General features: G+C 38.5%; 1 protein-coding gene across 1 annotated transcript in view; it reads right to left on the bottom strand.

Annotated features, from left to right (window-relative positions):
- The window catches only part of mrps5 (mitochondrial ribosomal protein S5), a 37,989-nt gene extending 35,795 nt beyond the window's left edge, over nt 1–2,194 (bottom strand). The window contains exons 1-2 of the mRNA XM_022189639.2: nt 2,082–2,194; nt 175–327 (exon numbers count right to left, since the gene is read on the bottom strand). Coding sequence (XP_022045331.2) covers nt 175–327; nt 2,082–2,175 — 247 coding nt within the window. The 5' untranslated portion in view covers nt 2,176–2,194. The remainder of the gene's footprint in view (nt 1–174; nt 328–2,081) is intronic.
- Between the last annotated feature and the right edge of the window lie 17,069 nt (nt 2,195–19,263).

Here is a 19,263-nt window from a genome sequence, read left to right on the forward strand (position 1 = left end):
CTTTGTAACATTCAAGTCACACAAAAAGCCTTTTTTTAAAACCACACCAACTTGATCAAATAAACAACAAATAATAAAAAAAAAAACAACCATAAGGGCAGCTGCATCATTTTTGTTGTCTGTCCACTTTGTGCTGCAGCGGGGAAAAGGAAAACAGTATTTCCTTAAACTTACACTTGTTGAAGAAGCTGCCGTGTCTGGTTTGCTGCCATGCTGTTGGAGGGAAGAGTGGAGGTGCAGGACGTCTGTGGAGAGAGGCGGCTGAGGCTCTAGTCATGAAGTGAGACACCTGAACGGCTCCCCAGACGGTACGAAGCGGCGCTGCTCCTGAACAGACGTTAAAAATAAAGAAAGACAGATGTATCAGAAGAGCTTTGTGACACCAAGCAGGTCTGACATACAAACACAAAACTGTGAACTTCAACTTCATTATTATTTTTACCCCGTGGGAAATTTGTTTTTCAGCAGCAGGCAGTACAAGATAAACCATAAAACATAAGTCATAATACATACAGACATTTAAAAAAAATGGGGGAAATGGGGAAAATCCCGAGCGCAAGTGAAAAAGGACGACACTTAAGCCACAGAATGCCAAACGCTAATCAGGCAAAAACCCATAAAGTGCATTCAGTCGTCAAAGTACTGTGTAATAGATAAATAAACAGTAATGACGAACATACGGGGTAAAGCAAATAAAAAGAGATGCAATAAATATTCAGTAAATAAAATAAACAACAGCCAACGCCAGGCTCACACCAACAAACTACTATGAACGTTTCAGTAAAAACACAGAAGACACCAACGTTTCTCTGACCACTTCCTACAACTTTCCACTCATTCATGCACAGTAAAGCCTGATAAAAGTTGCTGTTCAACCTTTAAACATTCGGGTTTCAGACCAGAGCAGACATCTGTGGATTTTTCAATTTACAGAAAATAAAACCAACATAAAATGTGAGACGCTGTGCTCCAGGCAAAATAAGACCATCCCATTCACTACACCTCTTCCAGTCCCACATTCTGCTTTAAAAAACACACATTTTTATTAAAATTTAAAAAGAGCTGTTTATAAAACTATTGGGCCACTGTTGTTCTGTAATAAATCATGTGGCTTGATTCATTTTTAACCAAGGCAACCTCAAAATGAAGCAAATCTGAATGGAGTTTGGTAGGGAAGAAAAACCATTATTTAACCCTCAGATATAGATATCTTTTATCGATGTGAAAAGGTTTTTACCATTTCATATTCCAGCTATTCCTCATAAAGCATGTTTTCAATAACACATTTACATTTGTAAGTTACCTCTTATGCTTTTAAAGTAATTGTGATATTTGCATTACTACCCATACCACTGATAAAATCATATAAGAGGTGATGCACAAACATGGAGAAAAAGAGCGGAAAAGTTTCAACAAAACGGATGTTGACATTTTTCTATTGCTGTTCTGTGTAACATTCTTCTTTTTCAAACATCAAAATCTGGTACAAAGTGAAACAAACATATTTCAAACATGAAATCATTCTTATGTGGACAAAAGTACAACACAAACAACAACACAAATCTCTTTTTGAGCCAAAATCCCCACATTGATTCTAACGTGTCATTTTTGACCCACTTATGGAGAAATGTAGGGTCCAATAACTGGAGCATCTGAGGGTTAAGGAGACTGTTTCTATTTCCAGTAAGCAGGATTTCAGTATTAATCATTAACACGAACATTTCTTTAATTCTGTTCATATTTATTCTGCATAAATCACCATCAGACAACAGCCGACACACGTGATGAAGCTTGGACCTCTAAAACACACACAGAGCAGCGACTTTTATTAACATTGTTGTAAAAGTATGACATTTAAGCAGCTAAATGTTATTCTGAGCAGCTCGTTATGCGTTTTTGTGACTGTAATGAAATTAGGGTTATTTTACAGACGTGTCAGATCGAGACACAGAACCGAAGAGAACCGAACATTTATCCACATTTACACAACAGACACGCAACAAACACGCTCCCATCAACACAATAAACCTGTAAAATCAAGCCGTGGGAGATAAAAACAGAGAGATAAGGAATAAATTCACCTCCGATGGTGATGCGGAGGACACCGCACACCCCTACGGACGCCGCCATGTTGGAATAAAGGTCCTTCCGAGGACAACAAGGCGTCCGAACCATGCCTGTTGAAAAATAGAAATAAACCGCGATTTTTTTGTACAGTACATTATTATTATTATTATTAGTAGTAGTAGTAGTAGTAGTAGTGGTAGTAGTAGTGGTAGTAGTAGTCTATTATTTAAAATAGTGGAAGGAAAGGAATTTTCACCAGCTTAGGCTTTAAAATGGCTACATTTAGTATACAGCCATGGCCATAAGTTTGGACACAGCATGACTTATGTCTGTTTTGATGTCTATTACTGAACACAAGTATATTGTAAGTGACAATTTTGTGGTATTTTCTAAGATTCACAAGCGTCATGGTACTTGTGTCCAAACTTATGGCCATGGCTGTAATATAAATATAAGCAGGCTGAATAAAAAACAAAACAAAGCAAAAAAAAAAGTCAAAACTTGTATAGCACATTTAAAACAACAGCCGTTGGGCCAAAATGCTTTCCAGTAGAGAAAACAAGACTGGCATTGTGAATTTACCCAACAAAAGCAAATAAGGTTTAGACTCAACAAGATTATATGCATAAATCTTAGATTTATCAAACTAAAATAACTATTGGTGTTAAAAACATGCTAAATTTTCCACTCTAACACATTACCTGAGGAGTTTAAAAACAACATCAGACACAGAAAACCGACAAATCCAAAGATTCCAAACCAGCAGCCATATAAATGGGAGAGCCAAAGTAAAGCACACTAGAGGTAGAAAAACACAAGCAAAAAAGTAAAAGAGAAAACTGCATAAAATATGGCAAATGTGGATAAAACCTGAGCTTCAGGTAGGACTAAAATGCTGTTGCTGTCAGAATGTGAGGCACACAAACTCACATTTCCACGTCTGAATCTTCCACTTCTGTTTATTCATTTCAGAGACATTCTCTCGGTTAGACTCGATCGTGTTAATTTACCAAAACCTGAGCCATCTTTGCTGTTTTTCAAACCGTTTGTGGGCATGATGAGAGGCATCACCGGATGAAAGACTCTCTGTGAATAGCTCCAACGTGAATGATGTGTTTGTGGCTTTCTGATGAGCTCTCAGTTCTGAAAGGAAAATAACCACAACACACAAACCCAGATGTGTTTTCTTCCAGGAGGCTGTCCTGATTGGCTGCTCATAGAAATCCCCCTATCCCTCTTTTTTCCCCCAGACATTAATTATCCCATTGAGCGGAGAGCAAACAAGGCAATTATAAAGTGGAGAAGATGTAGGAGGAAGGTGGAGCAGACGAGCAAAGATCGACAGGAGGAAGAGATGGGAGGAAAGAGTGAAGAGAAAATAAGAATCTGGCTGCAGAAATGATTTTTATTGAGTGTATTATTTAAAAAATATATCTTTTATTTATGTATTTTTTACTTTTACAGAAAAATCTGTAAATAAAGATTCTGTTAAATTTAAAACATTCAGTAAAATGACTTTTTTTTTTCTTTTTTTGACAGTGCACTGGAAATAATGCCCCTCTCAAAGCAAGAAAAAAAAACTTTCAAGGAACAAGTGAAAAATGGCTTGGTAAGATTTCTTGAAATAAGATATGATATCAAGATCTTAAAATTAGCTGGAAAAACTTATTTTAAGCTTTATTTTACCAGGATTGTAAAGCTTAGGTGTCTTAACCCTCCTGTTGTCATCATTTACGGCACTAAAAAACTATTGTTCCCTTGTCTGAAAAAAACAACAAAAATTCAGTAAAAAAATTCCCCAAATTTATAAAAAATTTGCAAAACCTTCAGGAAGAAAATTCCTTAAAAGTTTCCCTTAAAAGTTTTTTAAATCCCCAAATTTAGCTAAATATAAAAAAACTAAAAAAAATCTAAAAATTACAAATATTTTCAAAAAATAAATAAAAATCTTCCAAAAAAAATCCTAAAAATATCTAAAGTGATTCCAAATTTATCAGTAAAACTTCTAATATTTTCTTTAAGAACATTCAGGAAAAAAATCTACCAAAATCCAGCAAATTTCACTGGATTTTGTTTGATTTTTTTCCTGAATGTTCTTAAAGAAATATTTTTTAACATTTCTTTTTTTCCATCAAAAAATGTTTTAAAAAAATTCTCAAACCATTTTTAAAAATGTGGAAGTTTTCACTGTGAATTTTTATTTTTTTTCCCCACATTTTCAAACTTTCAAACAGGTTAATTTGACCCACAGGACAACACAAAGGTCAAAACAAGATAATTTCAAGATTGTTTGATTTAACAAGATATTTAAGATGCATTGTCTTAAAACAAGTCCCTCCATCTGCTGAAATGTCACTTTTTAAGAGAATTTCCCTGAAATCAAGTGGGATGAGACATTTAGACTAAAAATAAGACAAACAGACTTGGTAAGACTTTTTGTAGTGAGCATGGTCTGGTTTAGATGCTTCCATGCTCTCTGTAGGAGCATGTGGTGGTCTGATGGGTCTGCAGCTCCACACTCTGTGATGTTCAGCATTCAGTTTTTATCAAATGTTTCAGTAGATTCCCCTGGGACTGGATCACACATGGTAGTTTTCACTCCATCACTGTCGGCAGCTACTAACCACTGCTTACCAGGAATACCCACAAACCTCTGCTCCGTTTAAACATGCCATTTGTATGTTCACACATGCGTGTAAACAGACAGAAACAGCTGTGTGAGTGCAGCGTCCCACCAGTCAGGACCTCCAGCCTCTGGACAGGATCAGCTCACAGCAGAGTGACTGCTAATTATCCCAGTGTATGCGTCTCAATTTCACCTTATTCAGGATAATTTCCTCAATCTCAGAGCCCATTTTTCGCGCTGCTGTGGGACTCTGCAATCAAAGGAGTTGTGAGGAAAGGACAGCCGCCCAGCTGTGTGACGGCAGGAGGTGGGAGGTTCTGTAACAGAATCAGAGCCTTTCATGAAGCTGCTTTCCTCCAAAATAATTTCCCCATAATGACAGCTTCATCCAGGGTTTTATGTAAAAGGCTGAGTCACTTTTCTCGGCTTTGTACAGCATGGAGCGGAGGAGTAAAGAGTGGGAAAACATTTTTTAGAGGTAAACAGAGTGCTGCTGGAGTTCACAGTCAAAGTAAGTTTGTCTTAAAATACACAAGTGTTGCTAACGAAGAAAACGGTGGCGGTGCAGTTTGGTTTTCTGTATTGTTTTGCATTGACTTTGTTGTGTAACACCAGAACAGTCAGCTGTCCATCCATCCATCCTCTATACACCGCTTTATCCTCACTCGGGTCATGGGGGGTGCTGGAGTCTATCCCAGCTGACTCGGGTGAAGGCAGGGGACACCCTGGACAGGTCACCAGTCTGTCACAGGGCTACATATACAGACACACAATCACATTCACATTCACACCTACGGACAATTTAGAATAACCAATTAACCTCAGCATGTTTTTGGACTGTGGGAGGAAGCCGGAGTACCCGGAGAAAACCCACGCATGCACAGGGAGAACATGCAGACTCCATGCAGAAAGAACCGGGGATCTTCTTGCTGCAAGGCAAAAGTGCTAACCACTATTCCACTGTGCAGCCCACAGTCAGCTGTGTGTCTGTTAAATGCAGTATTGGATTAGTTTCTATTTTTTTCCATTTTAAATATCTACTATAAGTAAATGTCAAATAAAAAACAAGATTTTATCCTCAGATTTGCTGTTTTTGCCTCTTTTATCGACGACAAAAAGTCATCCAAACTTTACCTGCTGTCTTCTTATTTATTATTACTGAAGTAGTAGTAATATTTGATACAAATTACTCACATCGTCTCTGAATGAGGCCTAATCCAGATAAAACTGCTGAACTGTGGCTGTGTTTGGATCTAAAAGAAAACCCTTCAAGAACAAATAATCCAGAGGCCTTAAATGCTCCCTTATTGTCAGTCTGAATCCCATCAGTCCTGCATATTTACTTCTTGAGTGTTTCTTTTGGGAAAAAATCTGCTAAAAACTTCTAATCCCACTCTGGCAAAAAACAATCCTGGCAGTGAGGAGAGATTGTGAATGACTGACGAGTCCTCGGTGTCCTCAAACTTTAACTCCTCAGCAGACCTGCTCCCACCTCCACCTGCTGCATCCTAATCTGTCTCCTCTCCTCTTATCTGGATCTTTAACATCACCTCCGTCCGTCTGCTGGGCTTTTATTGCTTTTCTCACAGCAGCGTTTTAGCTTCACTGGATCTGATGATGACGTTTAAACTGCAGCTCCGACCGTTGACTCCACGGTTTGAGCTGCTGCTGCTGTCCCTGAAGGTCGTTCACTTATTTCACTCTAAACTACAAACATGAAGCAGTAAAAGTCAGAAGATCAACCAAGTCACAAGGTTTATCCTCTGGAGAGCATCAACTTCTGTCTGAATGGCATCATAAACTAAGTTCCTCCATCCAGTGAGATCATTTAACGTTTAAAATATTTAAAACAGTAGTGAACAGATCAATATCAGCTTTAATCATGTAATTAAGACAAATTCACACACATTTTTCTTATGCTTTAACTGTTTTTCATTGTATTTTTTGTGTTATTGTACAGATATTACTCATTTCGTTAGATTACAGATAAAAATTAGTAAAATCACAACAAATGTCCACATCAAAAATCTGTAAAATCTGTTCCTTGAAAAAATATACTGTAATTTTTTTACTGTATTTAAATCACCTAAAACATGTCTTGTACTGATTGATTTGTTGTTATTTTTGGGGGGGTTTTAAAATTATTTTTATTTATTCATTTATCTTTTGAATCATACCGTATCTTAACATATTATTTGTGGCACATTTGCTGCCAGTTTTTCACAGTTTCTTTGCCGAATGATTTTTTTAAGTGCACACATAAAATCCTTCTCAACTCACTGACACATCCTTCTACAATATAAAATAAAGGAGCACCACAACAGAGACAGACAGACAGACAGAGGAGGACGGAGACACAGAAGAAAATCCTGCCGCCATCCATCTTCTCCAGGTGGCTTTAGATAATCACAGCGGCTGACAAAAACCGCCGTCGCTCTCCAGGCTGGACAGAGACTTTAGCCTGTTAGAGTGAGAGAGGGAAAGAAAGACCAGATAAACTTTATTTATAGTCCACCTTTAAAACCGCTGCAGCTGATCAGAGTGAAATCCTGAAACAAAGCAGAGCCCAGCGGAGGCCAAGCAGCACATTATCTGTGTTTAAATGGTTTTAAAAGCTTCTTAAAGTGAAGCAGTGACTCAGGCGACCTGAGGAGGAGGTAAAACAGTGAAAACCAGCGCTGCTTTAAACCCTGACCGCTGAACATTTAGCAGCTGCTGACCTGCACATCTGAACGCTGCTGGAGTTTAAAGATCACAAACGCATGGAAGGCGGTGGGAGAATATTTAGAATGAAGAGACGACCAGGATCAGTCATCGTTCTGAAGTCGTTCATTTTAATCTTCTATCCATCTTTGTTCTGCTGCACATTCTCAGAGGTGATGTCTGTCAAAGTAGAAGTTCAGCCTTTCTGCTGTCTGTCCATCGTCCCCCTCAGACAGGAAATCTTCAGCAACAAAAAGCTCCAACAAACCCACAGTTTGCCTCCTACCCGGAATCAGGTCCACACAGGAAAACTGAGCAGCTCTGGTTGGTTTGGTGGAGAATTTAGCAGCCAAACGCAACACAATTAGAAAATGAAAAAGAAAGAATATATGCAGAAGTATTGTTCATACTGTAGAGATTCTTCCATATGTGTAAATTCAGATATTACATAAATTCCTCTGGACATGGAAAAATGCACATATAAGAAAACAACTGGTTCTTACCTGGGGAAGCTTTAAAAACAACAACAAAAGGAGTAAAAAGAGGGGAATAAAATCACAGATTTCAGTTTAAAAGTTATATATTTTCAGTGTTTGTCTGCTGGAATATGTGTCTCAGTGTGTGTTTTCACACAGATGTTGTAAAGATTATTCTTCATGTAGAGATTGATTTTACTTTTTGCACATCTAAAAACTACAATTGTAGTAAACTGAGATGGAGAAAAAATCTGCTTAATATACTCCTCAAGTGACCAGAAATGACTGAAAGTAGGATGTAAGTTTACTTTATCTACTATTTACTGTATAAAATGTCTACAACAGACGAGTGAGAGAGTTCTAAAGTTTAGGAGCCAATATTTCACTTCAAATGTAAAACAAACTTGTAGCTACCCTGTTGTTACTTCTGGGTTAAATGCCTGTTTGCTTACCTTTTATCTCTTTCTGTTTGTACATTTACTTTTTGTGTAATGTCTGCTTCCCACTTGTTCACTCACTTCTTGCCTAATTGTAGTTTTTGTACTTTTGCAGGACTCACTGGAGTGGATTCAAACACACCCTAAATATTATATATTATGTGGGAATGTAAAGAAAAATGGGAAAGAGTGTTTCAAACAGCAGCTATCTTGAAAACTAACTGAATAAATGAGTAAACTGACCAGTTTGTAGCTGGAATATGCTTCTGTAAATGTCCTAAAACCAGCAGTGACAGAGCAGCAGACTGAGCAAACCCTCAGGAAACAGACAGAGCTGAAGGTTTCTCCCAGAGGACTCGTCTGCAGGTCGTCTGAACCTGACGTGGATCGATACTCCGACATCTCCTCATCCTTACAGGGAGGAAGGTGAGGGAGGTGACTCCACAGCTCGCTCTAACTGATGCTGACAGCAGATCCATCCAGCTTTGTTCAAACCTCCTTATTAGTGCAGGAAATATTCCAGCAAAGATTGAAAACCAGCCTCAGCTTTTCTCAGCACCTCATAACTTTAACGATACATCTTTTAAAAAGTACTTTTTATCATGCATCTTGTTGTTCTACGCTCTAAAGTGCCTTTTAAAGCTATTATTATTATTACTATGTTATTTTACAGATTTTCCATGTTTTGTTAAATTGGAGATAATAAATAAAATCACAGAAAAAGTATTAATTTACATATTAACCATGAAAAACAGGCCAAAAGTGGGAGTCAAATCTCTGATTCTTTAAAAAAAAAATCAAACATTTCTCTCTTGATGTTTGACCATGAAACATTATTATTTTGTTTTACTGTATTTAAATCTGCAAATAATATTATTTTTCAAATTAAATTAAACTAAATTAAATAAATAAATTGCAGGTAATTTCTGGTAAAATCTGAAAAAAACACGTTAACTGTAAAAATGTTAAACAATTTTTAGTTTTTAAAAAAAGCATTTTTCTCACAATGTTCGACCATAAAACACTATTTTTATGGTATTAAAATCTGTCTAATTGTTAATATGTGAGTTCATTTCACCGCTTTCACCTGAACTCTAATAATGGTAAAACAGACAGACTGCTGGTGTAATATCTGTTCTTGTAAGGAGACCTGGAGACACATGTGGAGGACAAACAGATTTCTAAACAAACAGGCGTCTCCAAAAAAAGAAAAAACTTAAAGGAAACTTTTCAACACTGCATTTTGCTGCTTTCTGAACAGATCATTCCTGTTTCTCTTCCTGTACACTCATACGTATCGAAGCCTGTTTCCGCCACTTGGGGGGGGGGGGGGGGGGGGGGGAATCAAATGCTATCTCATAATTATGACCTTGTATGTCATAATTATGACTTTTTATCTATAATTATGAGATACAAGGTCATAATTGTGAGATAGAAAGTCATAATTATGGGATCGTAAGTCATAATTATGAGATACAAAGTCATAATTATGAGTTAGAAAGTCATAATTATGACATACTATCTCATAATTATGAGATAGCATTTGATTTTTTTTTCAAGGGGCAGAAACGGGCTTCCATACCTATGTAAATTAGAGCAAAGGCCGCTTTTCACTTCAAACTGGCCAATCAGAACACGTCTATTATCCAATTACATCTCAGACATCACCTACTCATGTAACCAATCAAAGAGCTGCTTTTGGGACACACCTCCAGGACAACATCAACTCCACATGGAACAAACCCAACTGTCTTTTTTAAAGCCTTTCTGTTTCACTCAGACAAACAAACTCAACTTTAAGAAGGAAAATTCTGCAAGTAAACAGCATGAAGGTGGTAAAACTTCTCTAGATCAGTTATATAAACTCATCTTGTGAAGTGTTTTCCTCCTCTGTTTGAGCTTATAAAATAATTAGCATTTCATTTGTGACTGAAGTTGATTTTTGCAGAGAAGGCAGGTGGTCCCTTTTGTTCTCCATCCAGTCATTTGGTCTAATTGAGCTCTGAATACAAATTTGGCAGTAATATGGTGGCCTGTCATCAAGGTGATCTCTACAGGAAAGCACAGAAAAAAGCAGTTTTCAGGTTCTGATGGAGTCGTGAGCAGAATTACTGCGGTTTCATTCACTTACAGGCACAGTTTTATCTTCAGTCTCTGAACTCGCTCACCTGTTTAGACTGTTGCTTGAGTTTATTTTCTGTTACTTTTAACATTTTCTAGCCTGGCATTTTGGTTACTCAGAGCACTAACGATAAGTGCAGTAATTATAATTAACCCAGCTCCTCCTCAGAAATGCTGATTTGTTGTCTTTTTCTCCTCTTTATCATAAAAAAACATAGAAAAAGTGCCACAATTTCTCTCATGGATGATGAATTATGCAGCCAGAGGATATTCAGAAAGAACACTGAACAACAAAAAATGGTCAGTCTAAACAGAAAGAGAAAGACCAGGGAGGCAAAAGTGGAAAAATAAAGTTCCACATGATAAAAGAGTTTTAAAATGAATCAATACAACATCAGATCAAATAATAAAAGCACCAAAAAGGCCATGTTTGAGTAAGGAAATGAAGAAAATGGATTGTAAACTATTAACACAAGACTAAAAATAAAAATAATAATAGTAAATAAATAAAATAAATACATAATGGAATATTATATAATGTGATTTGTTGTAGATGTTGCAAATGAAACTAGATTATTTTCAGTGGAAAGACAAAAGATGGCAAAATGAGCACATAGTAAAGGAAGGGAGGAAAAGGAGAAGTTAAATTAGAAATAAAAGTGAGAGGTTTGTGAAAGAGAGAAAAAGAGAAGAAGGTACTCCACCATTTTTAACGTTTTTTTCTGGCACCTTTGCTGCTATACTTTCAGTTCTTAGATGGTAGTTAACATTTTGAAATGTCCTGACATCTTTTCTTGGCTTACCTTGTGTTACCGGTTGTCCTCCACTTCAGATATGCAAAATTCTTTTCTAGCCTAACTCAGAGTCCAGCTTGACTTTGAAATAAATCCAACATTTACCCTCACCTGAACCTCACTCTGCTCACTTCCCTCTGGACAAATGTTCATCATCTGCAGTTTGTCTTCATGCCAGCTTCTCTGAATGTCAGATCCACTGTGTCATCAGAGAAGCAGAGCCAAGCTGCCCAATCTGGAGACAGAATCACAGTTTCACCTGCAGTGACGATGAGCTGGACATGAGCAGGATTATTCATTATTACTCACAGAGTCTGACACCGCCATGACACACTGAGACTCTGTTTGGGCTCGTCTGAAAGGTCTCACTTACTGCAGCTATATCACACTCTGCTGACTTTATTTTCACATGATTCCACATGAAGATGATTCTTTCTCAAGTCCTTTTCACAGACAGAAACATGACTATAGCTGCTGTACATTTTAAGACATTAATTGCATGTTGACACAGTAATACTAATGATAGAGATTCCTTATTGCATTGGTATTATGTAAATGTGAAAGTTAAAGGCTGCTGCAGACACGTTTATGTTGAATCATCAGTGTTTCAGCAACTGAGATGTCCCATTATGGCTTAGAAACAGTTTTTAAATCAAACATTGTGCAGACGTCCAGGAAGGATGTGTAGTCAGTAAAGTGCATCTGTCCAGGAGTGTTTCTGTCATGCCCCTTTGAGTTGTTTCTACTAAAAGCTAGTTGGACAAACCCGTACAAGCTTGGTTTCTTCAACATTCATCATTATTTTTCATCTTCCTTTTGGCCTACTAGTGAGGTGCCCAGGCGTCTGCTCCTGCCTACTGCCCGGTGGACATGGCATTGCTTCCCCAAGCGAAGGAGTTCAAGCATCTCGAGATCTTGTTCAGGAGTGATGGGAAAATGAAGCAAGAGCAGTGTTGTATCAAACCGTCGTGGTGAAAGAGGGCAGTGAAGCTCTCAGTTTTCCATCCATCTACGTTCCAACCCTCACCTATGGTCGTGAGCTCTGGGTAGTGACCCAAAGAATGAGATCGTGGATTCAAGAGTCTGAAATGGGCTTCCTCTGTAGGGTGGAGAAGATCAGACATCTGAAGGGAGCTCAGAGTAGAGCTGCTGATCCTTCACCTCTGAAGGAACCAGTGGAGGTGGTTTGGACATCTGATTAGGATCCTCCAGGGAGACTTCCTTTGGAGGTTTTCTGAACACGTCTGTGTCGGAGGAGAAGGTAGGAGGAGGAGGTAGAATCAGAACCCTCTGGAGGAATTATAGATCTCATCTGGCCTGGGAACGCCTCGGGATCATCCAGGAAGAGCTGGAAAGTGTTGGTGGGAAGAGGAACATTTGGAATGAACTGCTTCATCTGCTGCCTCCACGACCTGACCTTGGATAAGAGGAAGAAGATGGACGGACGGACGGACGGATGGATTTTGCCAACCAAGCATAATTTTTTTGACAATACTGACAAAATACTACACAAAAAAGAAATGAAAATGCAAGCTTCAACTACTAGACATCCAGGAGGACTGTCCTGGACGTTCTAGCAAGAAGAGGCAGAAATTTTGTATTTTATCCTTTTTGTAAATTACAAAAGTATGAAATACATTTTTAAAAATGGCCACAAAAACACGAAACAAAGTTTGAATCCAAAAAGTATCATCGTAGTTTGTGAGCATTGCAGAGCTACAGCATCCACTATCACAGCCTGAAAAGCCTGCAGTCATGCAAAAGTGGATCCCAGTTAGACGCAGTGTGAGTTTTAAATGATTGCCATTCCATTATTCATTGAACCAGAAGTTTGCACTTATTACACTTGTTGAATAATGTAAGACGATAAATAATTTAGTGCGAGATAAAAATGGCTCCTGTTTTAACAGCAGTCTCACAATTAGCCGAGAGTAAGAGAAGAGAGAGCAAAAGGAGAGAGATTAACTGGAAAATGAGCCGGTGAAAGTGGCTTTAACTGCTTTAAATACACATGGACTCGTTGGCTTTTATGCTTTTTTGCTGGATGTTGCAGCGACAGGGTTGTGAGGAAAAAGATCAAAATCATCAGGAGCCTTCTGCTCAACCTCTGATTTGCTTAAATAAACAAACTAATCAAACTGTGGATATTCAAAATGGTGTCTGTGAAATTTTTGGTTGATAAATCCAATTCTTTCTTGGATTACATGCTTTTAAAAACTGCCTCTTAACCCACTTTCCCCACATTTTAGCACTTTGAAATTTGAGGCTGTTTGAATGAGAATTATTTCAGGTTGTATTAAAGATAAAAACCTGAAATTTTCACTGTCGTTTCTCATCATGAAAGTAGATCAAGTAGGCTCTGACTATGGGTGAGTTGAAATATGAAAATACCTGAAGTCGTCATGAGCACATGTAAACAGAAAAACTGGTGATGCAGACGGCGATGAGTGGTATTTTCTGAACCATATGCAGCTGCATGCCACAATAATGCAACACAAAACATACAGAATACCCTTTAATATGAAATATTTGGTTGCAAAAATGAAAATAAATCTCTTTTCACTGGCTTTCATAACTAATTGAGCAGGTATGACAAGTGGCAGCACAAAAACATGAGATGTGAATGTGATTGTTGTTGACTTGCTCTGCTGGCTGTATAGTAATTTGCCCCACGGGGATAATAAAGATTCCTTGAACCTTGAACCTTGAAACATTGCAGGACAGTCTAATCTGTGTCACAGACTGGCTCTCAAAATATAACTAAGAAAATCTATATTTTTTATCAATTATTTAATATTATTTAATATTTTGCAAGAATAAGCCTTGGTTTAGAGGAGACTTGCCATGTAGTTCTGTGTAATTTCTTTGAGAATTATCACTGCATCTTTTATTGTGAAATGCAACTACACATGGTTCAGAAAACATCCCTCTTTAACTTCTACATTATGATTTGTTTTAGTTAATATATGCTTAAGGACATAGGCGTCAGTTTAGGGGGGGACGGTGGGGACGTGTCCCCCCCACTTTTTGTCAGGGGTCATTTTGTCTCCAACACATTCAAATTCTTCACATATAAGCCGTTGTAAACCCAGTTATTTTCAGTAGTATAGAAAATTCCGACGCTCCTGAACGCACCATCCGCACTCGGCCGAGAGTTGCACAGACATGCAGCACACCTTCGTGAGGTTAAAAAACAAAAACAAAAAAAAACGCGCAGATGCTAAATTTGCGCCTGTGCCAAGTGGAAGCTCCGACCAGAGGCGTGCAGGGGCAAAATTTCGGCCCGGGAGAATTAGTACTATAGCGGCCCACAGACCCCTCCAGCCACATGTACGGATAGCTCAACAGCTTGAGCCTCTGCCTTTGGTGCGGTGGTTGTGAGTTCAAGCCCAGCTTGTAGCATTCTGCCGCTGTTCTTCGACATTTTCTCAAAGTGCTGTGGTCTCCATCCCCCCCCCCACACACACACACACACACTTTTAAAAACAAACTGACGCCCTTGCTTAAGGATGGGACTTTTCATTTCAACTCACCCAAATTCTGAGATTATTTGATCTACTTGTCCAATAAGTGATGATTTTTTTTATTTTTTTGGACAGGCAGTGTATTTGTAGAATAATCTCTAGTTTAGCGGTTGGCAAAATGATAACAACATTTAAAAATCCCACAGAAGAACATTAGATTCCTTGCAGTGGACACCACCAAATGCAAACTACACACGCATAAATGCACACTTTAATAAATTATTCTGCAAACGCTCATAGCACACATCAGCCCTGCATCCAGGCAACATTTTAATCTGGTCATGGCCGAAGCAGATCGATACTGAAGTCAGAGAGGACATGTTGCTCTATGAATCCACAATGACTCACGCAGCATCACATTTATAAGCGTCCTGTTTGTGGCTTAAACCCAGCAGTTAATGGCTGGGAATGTTTTACCGCAGTCATAATTTCCCTTTAGCAGAAACACAGTCCAACGGAAGTGCTTTGTCCTCTGAAGATGTACGGTGTCCTTACACCATCTCCTCAGATAAGATATTATCTTTTCCTTGAATCTCAACAGGCCATTTTGAGCTTTCTGAAAGTAGAAACATGGAAGAATAGTCCTCCGAAGGATCATAGTTTGAAAATTTATATTAAAATGCAACAATCTCATCTGTAATTTGAAAGTTTGGCTGCTTGTTTTAATTCATTACAGTCATGGAAAATGGAAAAACACCATAAAGCCTTTGTTTTATAAAAGCCATTTAGGTTGGCATTTCTCACCAACCTTTTCCATTTCAGGATGGATAATGAAATTCTGTGCTCCTGTTACATTAGTATAAAGTGGAGATTGAGTCATTTCTCCTGCCCTGATGTCTTGAAACCGTATTAAAAAACGTCTCTATGGATCCCAGTGCTGCCGTTTATCCTCACAGGAGGAAGATTGAGTCTTTGACAGCTAAGAATGAGGAAAACCGTGCTCTTTGAAGGGATAAATGTGCAGGATTTAGGATGATCTAGTTGCAGAAATGGAATAAAGTGTCCACAATGTTTTCATTCATAGCATCATCACCTGTAATTATGAATGCAAATTTTCCCACTGTGGGATTAATAAAGGCCTATTGTGGTGTTTTCGTTGGCCTAGAATGAGCCCTTTGTGTCTAAAGAGTGAGCAGAACCTCATCCATGGACTTCATTGTGTCTCAACAGGAGTCCAGGAGCTACAACAACGGTTTGTGTTTTTATATCGCGTTGGCAAGAACCATGGCTTGTTTAAGGAGGGAGTAGAAAATGAAATTTAGTTCACTGCACTACCTGACTGCACCGCTAGATACCACTAAAAGCTACATGCTGGTCAAGTCAAAATGAAGTTTTTTTGTTCCTTCTTAACGTGTCCATTTGCTGTTTTTTTTATACACTAGCATGATCAAAATAAGAAAAATATTTCCACCTTAAGACTGCAGAAATTTAGATATTAAACATATATGAGTCAATTAATACAGTTTCACATTTTGCCACTGTAACCTGGGTGGATAACCACAGGTTATTAATTATATGTTTTAGCCAGTATTTGAGTTGTTCCTTAATTTGCCTTTTCCCTGAGGAGAATTAGCACCTGAAATTGGTCACAAGGTGGTAGTAGAAGGCCATTATTGTCCGTAAGATTGAAATTGATAGGTTTGTGTAGTGCGCGAAAAAGTGCTTGGGGTGGCCATCTTACCGAAATACGCCATCTTTTCTTCTCTTGCCGCACCCAGTCCTGTGTGGATGCTACGCTAGAGCTAGAGCTGGATTTGCTTAAGAGCCAAACCATAAATGAGGTATTTTGACGCTGAAGTTACCCACAGAAGTTACAGAAGTAGGCAAGAATCGCTAGACGTCTTTGAACCACACAGAAATCGATATTCCGGTGAGTTATGGGTGTTCTTCAAGGTTCTACCATGGCATGCTAACGCTAGCAAAGTGAAGCTAATAACGGAAACAGTGTAACTTTTAGTAACATGTTTGACAGCTGTGGTCGTTGTTTTGTTCTGTTTCTTTAAGTGTCAGGCTGTCACATGGGAAATTGCTGTTTCTGAACAACTTTAGTTGACGTTTAAGCATGTTACCAAAGCCCACGCATGTTTCCTCGACTAACCACAGGGATATTGTTGTTGTAACCATGGCAACAAAGCCCAGCCGAACTCAAGCATTCTGCATTTTACTTGAATCTTAATCTTCTGGGAAACCAAGTTGTTTTTGTGCCCAAAATTTAACCACATTACAAAATAATACAGTCATAAAATGGACTTGTGCTACTTTTGGATGGCACACACAAATGAAACTGCATTGCATAGTTCAGTTAGTTAATGTAGATATTCAAGCCAGATTTTTAGTAAATGAACTGAATGAATTAACACTAAAATGTAAATTGCAAACTTGTGCATTTTACACATCTAAAAGCACAGGAGTCTGGACTATTTTTTAAACCCTCTCAGTTCTGTTATTTTTTTTTTCTAATGGTAAGATGAGGGTTTTACAGTATTAGAATATAGAAAGAAACCCAATAATTCTTTATGAGCAAACATTTAGCAACAGTGGACCTCTGCAGGAATAAAAGCACAAAAAACCTCAATTGTTAGCAGCAAATTGTTCAGGTAAAATGACAGCAGTGGGAACCGACTGAACACAAATCTGTATCGACTTCACCCAAACTCTCAGCATCTGAATGATAGGATAAGAATGGAGCAACGCTTCGTCTGACAAAATAATCTTCTCTCTCTGCAGCAGAAGGCTGATCCTCAAAAGTGCACACACACACACACACACACACACACACACACACACACACACACACACACACACACACACACACACACCTCTAGCAAAGCCGCCGGGCCGACTTTATGGCCAACGCTCCACTTGTGATGTCACGTTTCATAAACTCTCCCTCCATTCTCTCTCCTCTGCAGCTTGACTGCTTTTAACCCTGAAGCAATCCCACAACACTCAGCTCTGACAGAACATCCCAGCCTGCCGCAAAAAAAAAAGTTCCAAGGGATTCTGAATCTGCAGTCTTAGACGTATAACTCGGTCTTCACTGTATAGATGGAAATATGTACAGGCCAGATGTAATATACTGCTGTTCTCGTTTTTTTCTTTCGTATAAATGCACCTACATGAGAAGCACATGCAGCTACAGAGGAAGCTTTTAAACCTTTTTCTTTGTGGCAGCTACGTCTAGGTGTGTTTGAAGGACTGTAAAAGCCTTGACCTCGCTGCACACCGGTGTGACAGGGTCACCGGTGATTTCTGTGAATTTAATTATCCCGCGTGAAAGCCTTCCAGCAGAATGTAGAGGTCGTGATAATACTCGGAGGACTTTAGGGAGAAGGAAGGAGAAATGGAAAAGCCAGTTTAGATTTAATCTGTTGTTTGTTCGTGCGTTCTTCAATATTGTTACTTGAAGTTCTGTCAGATTTTACATAAACTTGATCACTATTTGAATGACAGAATGCTTTAACAGGTCGATGAAGCTGTATAAAATGTGTGCAAATTGCCTGTCTATGTCAGTAGTTTGAGGCTTGAATGGCAGCTAAAAGTGTGTTTTTCTGAGCTTTTTATGCTGTAAAAATCTGCTTCCAGTGGTAACAACGTTCCCTGAAAATTTCATCCAAATCCATTAGTCCGTTTTTGAGTAATGTTGCTGACAGACAGATTAACAGACTAACGTACGCCGATTGTCACATAACTCCGTCGCTTTAACCGCAGTGTTCCAAATAGAGCTATAGATTGTTTGGTTCTGTGCTGTCTTTTATGGAATAAAAGACAGCACGCTATTATTATACAATATAGCCGTTTTAATGAGAAGCTCGGACGCTGTTGTATGTATTGAATATTTTATTCCAACAGTGGTCAAAAAAATAAAAGAAATCACATTTATTACAGCCCCGGAGATAGGGAGTGGATAAAACCTGTTGAAAGAGTGCCCGCCGTATACGACGCTCCTCGGAAAAACAGCGAACGCACCCGTATACAAACAGGGATAATCTGATTGGTCAAAGCTCGCCGGCCTGCTATTGGTTGACAGCGTTGATACACAAAAAATCTGAGAGCAGAGCAGGGATCCGTGAGCAGAAGTTCTGTGAGAGCAAGAGTTTGAGTTTGAGTTTGAGCGCAGGAAATCTGCGTGAGCAGCATCGTAACCGAGTGCGAGGACAGAGTTTGAGCACGCAGAGCAAATTTGAGCACGAGAGCAGAGTTCTGAGAGACAATATCACGAAATCTGAGGATGAAATCGATAAATGCTGCCCTCAAATCAATTTAAAATGCTTTTGAATTATGATAGGAAATTTATTCCATATATTTTAGGGTATCTATGAGCATCGTACTGCTGCTGTGTTGTGTTTTTTATTGCTATATTTCTAATTAATCCGGTATTATACTCATACATTCATTTGTTTCAATATTATTTTCACTTCTCTTGAGGTCTGTTTACATATTTGTGTTCAATAAAACTGCAGGTCTTCCGTGTTCCTGTTGCATATTAATATTTATGTGTTTATTCCTCTGCTG

This window comes from Acanthochromis polyacanthus, chromosome 15 (genome assembly GCF_021347895.1).
Source record: "Acanthochromis polyacanthus isolate Apoly-LR-REF ecotype Palm Island chromosome 15, KAUST_Apoly_ChrSc, whole genome shotgun sequence".
Classification (NCBI taxonomy): Eukaryota; Metazoa; Chordata; class Actinopteri; family Pomacentridae; genus Acanthochromis; species Acanthochromis polyacanthus.